This window comes from Aphelocoma coerulescens, chromosome 1A (assembly GCF_041296385.1).
Source record: "Aphelocoma coerulescens isolate FSJ_1873_10779 chromosome 1A, UR_Acoe_1.0, whole genome shotgun sequence".
Classification (NCBI taxonomy): domain Eukaryota; kingdom Metazoa; phylum Chordata; class Aves; order Passeriformes; family Corvidae; genus Aphelocoma; species Aphelocoma coerulescens.
The window spans coordinates 54288999-54296619 of record NC_091014.1 but is presented as its reverse complement, the minus strand read 5'-3'; the positions used below and the strand labels follow the sequence as shown (position 1 = coordinate 54296619).

General features: G+C 50.1%; 1 protein-coding gene across 1 annotated transcript; it reads left to right on the top strand.

The window, feature by feature from the left end:
* Positions 1 to 2598: 2598 nt before the first annotated feature.
* On the top strand, positions 2599 to 6258 carry LGALS1 (galectin 1). The gene is made up of 4 exons (XM_069003942.1): positions 2599 to 2668; positions 4215 to 4294; positions 5485 to 5656; positions 6039 to 6258. The coding sequence occupies exons 1-4, from the start codon at positions 2660 to 2662 to the stop codon at positions 6180 to 6182; spliced, it is 405 nt and encodes a 134-aa protein (XP_068860043.1). The 5' UTR covers positions 2599 to 2659; the 3' UTR covers positions 6183 to 6258.
* Positions 6259 to 7621: the final 1363 nt, after the last annotated feature.

The window sequence follows — 7621 nt, the reverse complement described above, 5'->3', positions numbered from 1 at the left end:
TTGAAATGTGATGCAGGAGAGTTCTCCTGGTGAGAACAGGCAGGAATGGTGCAGGAGAAGAGCCCTGTCCCACTGTTGAGTTCCCACACAGCAGGATAAGCCCATAATACCAAAGTCTGTTGTGATCTGTGCTCATCTTCCTCATCTGCACCCTTTACAGATCAAATGGGCTGCTAAACTGCTGGCACATCCCCTGGCTGGCTGGCCCACCACACACTGATAAGGAAGGAAGTGACAGGTGGTGAAGGTTTCCAGCTCTAGCCAGCCTGGCTCTGCCCTTCTCAACCCACAATGACTCTTCCTATACCACATTGCTCCTGAAAATAACAGGCAAGCACCTCTGTGTCTCCAGTGTGGTGGAGTAGGTGTCAGTACACCTGGGGACACCATCCCTGCCTGGTGTGACAGCAGGGTGAGTAAGGACCTTTCCTCCCCTCAGCTTAGCCATACCTTGTGAGGGTGATGATGCTGGAGCTTTAGAGTTTGTCATCTCATCACGGTGTCTCCAACCCAGAGGTAGGAAGGCAGACGTGACATTGTCCTGATGGAGGTGGCCCATGGCCTGGAGGCAACGGAACACCCCATGGCCCCCTTGCCTGTGGTATTAGCCTGTTGTGCTAATACCATTTAATTCAAGGTTTCATGAAAGCCAGTGGAGACACCTGAACCTCTATCAGACAAATACAGGCTGCCTGAGGTAGACTCAAGCCTGAAACCTGGATTTTCTTGATGTGAACAGCCCTTTCAACACCTTCTCTGTAATGGCAGCCCCTACTTCATTAACATCTCTTAGCCATTAGCTGGTCTCTAACCTCCCCAGCAGCATTTGGAGGAAGGTCCCCGGACAGACTAACTCAAGGACCTGGTGGCTGCTAAGGCTTGGTCACAGTACCCAGCTGCCAGAAATGCTGCAGAAAACACAGAACCTACCCCATACCTTTTAAATGGCCCCCTCCACCTCCATCTCCAAAAGGGCAAATATTTACACATTTCCCTTCCCCATCCAACAGTCCCTCCCAGTCCAGCCCCTAGACCATGGCTCCAGCAGCAGCTCAGGTACTTGGAGAGATGTCTGAGGTTTAGTCTCATAAAATCTTGGATTTGAAAGGAATTGATTTAATAACACATACATCCCGAGTGGAAGGAAGCCGACTCTCTTTACTTTTTCTCCTCCTAGTATGGAGCACTTATCCTGCACCACATGATCCTTGATCAGGCTCAAGAGCTGAACCCTGAGGCAAGTGACCAGAAGGAGAAAGAGGGAGCAGGCATGTCAGAGCAGAGAAGACCACTTTGGCCTTTACTCTAGCCCCCTTGTGTCATGGAGTGATCAGCAACCTGGCCAACGTCTGGAGCCTGTTTTTGCCCTCCCCAGCAGGCGGGCAAGAGGGTCTCCCTGCTACCTCTGCTGGCATTGATGGCATCAACTGGAAATACTCAGTAGTGCCATCCTCAGGGGTCATACTTGAGGGGGGTAAGAGGACTGGGGACTCTCATGTCCTCAGCAGATGGGGAACTGATGGGCCTCAGAGACATGGAATAAAAAATTGTTTCCAAGAGTTTCAGTTCTGGGCCTCTTAAGGAAATCACAGAGTGTCTTGTGATTTAGAGACAAATATGCAAGACAAGGAGAGCTCTAAGCCACAGGCTTGGCACACTGCCTGAATTTTTCCCTCCTCTTTCAGTGTAATTACAGTTGAGCCATGTTGTAATTGGGTAACTTTTTCCAAAGGAATCCTTTCACCCAGAGTGATTCATACTTGCCACAAAGAGAACACGGAGGCAGATAAAAGACATACAGATCCTATGGCTTATTGTGATAGAAGCATTTTGCCCCTATCCCCTTCTTCCTCGGGCCCCTAACTGTGTTCAGACTAGGAGCAAGAGCCAGGCACAGTGCTTTCCCAGATAATTTCTCCCCAACTTTCCAAGGCAGCTTCCTCCTGGCTTACTCTGCCCTGCAGCCAAGATGAACTGCACAGTTTTGAGAGTGCCTATGGGTTCTGTAGAAAAAGGACTGTTTTCCCTCCTTTGGATCCCGTACCTACAAAAGTGGATGGTAAAGGCTGGGTCAGCAGCTGGGACTCTCTGGGGACAGAAAAGATCCACAGTGCAGTTGGGTGACCCTGGATGCAGCTTCAGTCCTGTGTTGCTGGGGTTTCACCTGGTCCACAAAGAGTTTCTGAGGCACTGTGTATGCTCAGTGACATTTCTTCTACTCCTGATTTAACTAGAGCTGAAGAGCCCAGCCCTCACCACAGACCCTTCCCGCCAAGTCTCAGTCTATATGACCATTTTCCATGTAGTGATAAAAGCCCTGGATAATAAAACATTCATTGTAAAACTATTTTCCATTGGATTCATGGCCACACACAGCTGGATCTCCTCCTGTAGTGGCCCACAGCCGGTTTGGAAGGGTTGTGTTCAAACATCCTGGAAAGGAGGCTGGGCGAGAGTGGGAGGAGGCAGCTCTGTCTAATAGACCCTCCCTCCTCCCAAAACCAACCCCTGCCACCCTTCCCATTGGTTCATGGGGTGGAGAAGGGCTGGGACAACTCAGTTCTCCATCTATTTAAAAGCAAGGGAGGGGCTCTAGGAGGTACTCGCCTGGGACTTTTGTGCGTCAGCAGAGAGGAGCATTACCCTGCAGAGCGGCATCATGTCTTGTGTGAGTAGAGAAAGGGATGGGGCAGCTTTGCTGGAGGGAGGACTGTGGGGAATGTTGGCTTGGTGTGAGGGTGCTTGTGCTAGCCTTCTCCACCCACACATCAGCCCCAGTGTCAGAGGGTCTGCTAGAGCTGGGTGCCTGCTACTGGTGAGGAACAATCCCTGCTGCATCCACTATGGAGGGCTGGCTGCTGTTTTGTGTTCTGGCAGCACTGGTTCTTTTTCCCTGTAGCATCCCTTTGGGGCTATACCTGTGGGGATCCGTGCTGGCTTGAGTCCTAAGCTGGGGTAACCTGTTTTACTGCAGCTCTGCTCTGGAGAAGCTGCTGCAGTAACATTTATTGCTGTCTGAGCATCTTCTCTGGGCAGCCTTGCTGCTTGCTTTCTGGCTGAAGTTTTCATGAGTCATTGAATTGTTATTCTTCTCTTTCTTGGAAGGAATTTGCCTTACAGAAGTGTTCTGTGAATGTCAAGGACTACGTTCAAATATCTTAAGAGGTTAGAGAGGTTATCTTAAGAGCAGGTATCAAGAGTATGGGGCCAGATTCTTTACAGAGTTGCCCAGCAACGGGGAAGGGGCAAGAGGCACAAACTGAAAACACAGGGAGTTACAGCTGTATATGAGGGAAAACTTCCTCAGTGTGAGGGTGACAGCACTGGAACAGGCTACCCACAGAGGTTGTGGAGTCTGCTGCTCAGGAGATATTCAAAAGCCACCTGGACGTGACATTCTGCAACCTGCTCTACATGAACCTGCTTTACCAGGGGGGTTGGACTTGATCTCCAAGATCCCTTCCAGCCCTAACTATTCTGTGACTGCTAGGGAGCTGCTTGTGTTAGAAGAGTGATTGCACTTCTTTGATTAATTTGCCTTTCATTAGGCTGAGGGTGATTAAGCTGGGATTTTCCCAAGTGCAAGCTTATTTTTTAAGGTGGGATAGGAAAAGATTTCACTATTCTTGAGGTCTTGCCTCTGCTGTGATGAAAAATGAGCACACATGGGTTTGTGAGGGTACTTTGGCCCTCCTAGAGAGGAGGGGGGAAGGTGTCTATGTGGAGCAGAATGTTCTTGCAAATACTAAGCCTACAAAAAAAAAAAAACAACTCAAGCCATTGGGAGATAGGAGCAAGGTGTCTGAGCCCTTGGACCTGGGCAAGGCTTGAAGTTCAAACACGAGCTAGGGGAAGGGAGTGGAGTTTCCATCCCAGACAGACTTGTGTGGGATGACACGAGACCCGCAAGGCACATGGGTGTGTTTAGGATGGGGTGGGTGTGATTGGAGTGTGCAGGTGCTTACACTTCACTGCTGCGAAATACAGATATGTTGATGAGAGCAGCAGGAGAAAGATTAGGAAATCGAGCTCCAATCAAATGTACCATGTGATTGGGGTAACTTCTCTGGGATGTCCTTGCTGCAGTGCCCTAGGGCAAGGGAGCTTCCCTGTTTCTCCATGGGTCCAAAGCAAAGCGTGTCTTGAAAGGCAGCAGGGAAAGCTGCCAAGCCAGGTGGGTACTGAGCTAACGTCTCTGCTTTCACGTTCCCCAGGGACCAGTGTGCACCAACTTGGGTCTCAAGCCTGGCCAGCGCCTCACTGTCAAGGGGAAAATTGCACCAAATGCCAAGAGGTGAGTTGTGCTGTGCTGCCCAGGCACCACACTGAGGGTCTGCAAAAGGATTCTGTCCCTTGGGTAGAAGAGGAGAAAAGGTTAATGCCAGCAGTGCTTCCCAGTGAGTCATCACCTAATGCACATTGCAGACACAGTACTGCCAAGGGGCTAAGCCAAAGCAGATGTGAAGTTCCAGCTGTGCACACTGGCAGTGACCACATCCTCTCTAGTGCAGGGTAAAGGAAATGGAAGCTGTGTCTATACTGAGATTTGGTTTGATCTGCTCCACCACATCCTCTCCCCTGCACGAAGATGGCCAGGAGCAGGGACATTTATGGTGCCCCAGAGGAGTTGCCTCTCACGTGGTAGTGGGGACAGAAGGAAGAAAGGTGGTGAGCAGGCAGGTGGGCTTAAGTGGAAATGTCCCCCTAAATGTGCAGGAATCAGGGTGGCTGGGTTTCCCAATGGAGCCTCTGCAGCAGCCCCCAGCCCTTGTGCAGGTCTGTGGCTGGGGGGGCCCCTTTGCAGGTAAGGCAGAGCCCATAGCAGCTGTACCAGCACTAGTGGTGTTCCAGGAAACATGTCCCAGCTCTTCCCAGTGCCTTTGAAGTTTGATACTGTCTGAGTGAAGCCTCCCAGGCTTTCTCTTGCCAAATAATATGCCTCTTCTCATCTGGGTAAAAGGCCTGAAGGCAAGGTGGACACTAGGCTAGAAAGCTTCCTCCCACTGCTGTTGCAGATACTTTGGGAGTGCTAATGGCATGATAACTATTTCAGCTGCCTGCAGGATGGGGAGAAGGCAGTGGCTGTCAGACAGGATGCAGCACTAGCTAACTGTTCAGGACTGAAAGGAAATCCATGGAAAGCAACTGACTCCTTGGGAATTGGTTTGGGTGTATGACTATCCTGTTCAGGGCTCTGTGTGCTGAACCATTCTCTTGTTAAAAGCTTTGAGGAAACCAAGTGGTGTCTCTCCCAGGGATGGCACTCTGTAGCCTATCACCCCAGAAGAGGAAAGTACCCCTTACTGCCATAGCACCATCTTTTTAAGGAAGCTGTGTAATTTAGCAAAGGGCTTCTCTTAGGCTACCCTCAGCTGGGCTTGAAGAAACAGACCCAGGGATGCCCATGGTAATGAGAAACATGCTACCATAGTATTGATTTTATTTCTTTTTTTAGCTGTATTGATGTCTTTCTTTTCTCTGCAGCTTTGTGATGAATCTGGGCAAGGATGCTACCCTCCTCGGACTTCACTTCAATCCCCGTTTTGATGCTCACGGCGATGTGAACACTATCGTGTGCAACTCAAAGAAGGTGGAAGAGTGGGGTGCAGAGCACAGGGAGACTGTCTTTCCTTTCCAGAAAGGGGGCACAGCAGAGGTGAGGCATGCATATATTTGTGTATACATACTCTCTGCACATGCTCTGGTGAAGGGAGGGTGTTTGGCACAGGACATCCAGCTGCCAGGGCTGTCTCAGGGCTGTCTGTACAGGAGGTGGCTGGCTTCTCCTGCTTGGCCTTAGAGCTCTGAGCACTGTTGGAGGGTGGGGATCAAAAGTGTAAGCTCCATCTGGCTCAGATATTACTAGTGAACAGAGCAGGGAATGGGCATCTCTTGGGAGACCAGAATAACACTTGACTGTTGATGAACAGGTTGTTCTACTGAGCTTGTTCACCCTAAGAAGCAGAGGGTGGCACAGCAGTGCTGCGGAGGGGAGAGGCTTGAGGAAACTTTCTTTGACTTTTCCATTTGTGTTGCAGATCACTTTTGGTGTCAACCAAAATGATGTGACAGTCCACCTGCCAGGCCACCAGTTCACGTTCCCTAACCGGCTTAATCTCTCTGTCTTTGACTACTTTGATACACAAGGGGACTTCACACTCCAGTCCCTCAGCTGGGAATAACTTCCTCTGACACCTCCATCTCAAAGATACAGAAAAAGCAATCAATAAATAAATTTTGGTGTACTAAGTCTCAAAATCTAATCTGTTTAATATTGCAAGCCTACATGGGTTGGGCACCTTGCTGGGAGTGGGTGGATGAGGAGGGTAGTCAATTTTACTTGAGTACCATAAGTGGATGCAATTGTCCCAGTCTTGGCCTTGAAAGTCATGGATGGAGAAGAGGGTGAGGGTTAAAACCTGGAAATGCAGAAGGTTAAAAATCCAAGGAGAGCCGCAGGAGGAGGCATTAGGACTAATTGTCACTGCGGGGAGAGTAAAAGGGTTCCTTAGGCAAGGTCACCCACTGTTGAGGTCTGGACTGACACATTACACTGCCTGAATAAAACAGGTTGATTAAATCCATCCCTGCCTAAACTAAGCACCCTGGCTGACATCAGGCAGCATTGAGTGGCTGTGCTAGGTGAACCCAGTGAGGCATGGAGTGAGGGGAAAGTCCTCAGCTGTGCTAACTTTGGCTGCAGCCTTCTGTAGAGGCTGCTCCTAGTACTATTATCATCTTGGGACCTCTTGCTGCTGTATGGAGACAGTAGAAAAGCTGCCTTGCTGGGTGTGATGGAGCATGTAGAGGGCTCCTCATCCAAATCCTTCCTTCCAATAACTGCAGAAGCACAAAGTGTTGTGCTGTGGCACATGAGGGCAATAACCCAGTGGTGTCTGGTTTTATTCTGCCCCTTGTGCTTTGCCTGTTCCATCCAGAGCTGAGGGAGGCAGCAGTGTCCAGCTGGAGTGTGGGATGCTTAAGGCTGTGTGCACTTTGCTTTCGTTCCTGCTTTACTTGGCCCAAATGAACCTGAGCACTGCTCAGTCTAAACTGAGGCTAGATTCTGAGGAGTCTGAGGCAGTCAGGCATGTTTGATGTTACTGCACAGCTGCTTCAGGGGCTCTCTCAGTCTAATGCTGCCTTAGCAGCGATGACTGCTGCTGTTGAGCATGCTGTGCATGGTGGGTATCAGAAAGGTGGGATCTGCCCTGTCCACAGTGCACAGCAGTTACCAGGAAGGTCTGGGATGAAAGGACCCAACCTTTGAGCCCTCACTTCCAGGCTTGGCCGTGAGCAACACAAAGCACCAACAATTTGATGTACTACAGGATTCCCTGCAGGCCTGGCTGGGCTAGTTCCTCACATTAAGCACAGTTGCAGAGCAGCTGGAGAACAGGGACTTTCTCCTACAGCAGCAATACCTCCTGTTCTTACTTCATAATTCATGAGGCTCTGCCAGGTCCTGTGTCCTAGGTACCCATGCAGAGAGAGGCTAGGCTGCTAGGAACTGTGGGGCTGAGGAAGAAGAGAAAGATGAGAGCTTAGCTGAAAGGCAGGAGCGCTTGGGGTGTACAAGCAACTTGAGACTCTGCAGCTAGGTTTCTCTTGAAGTCCTGTG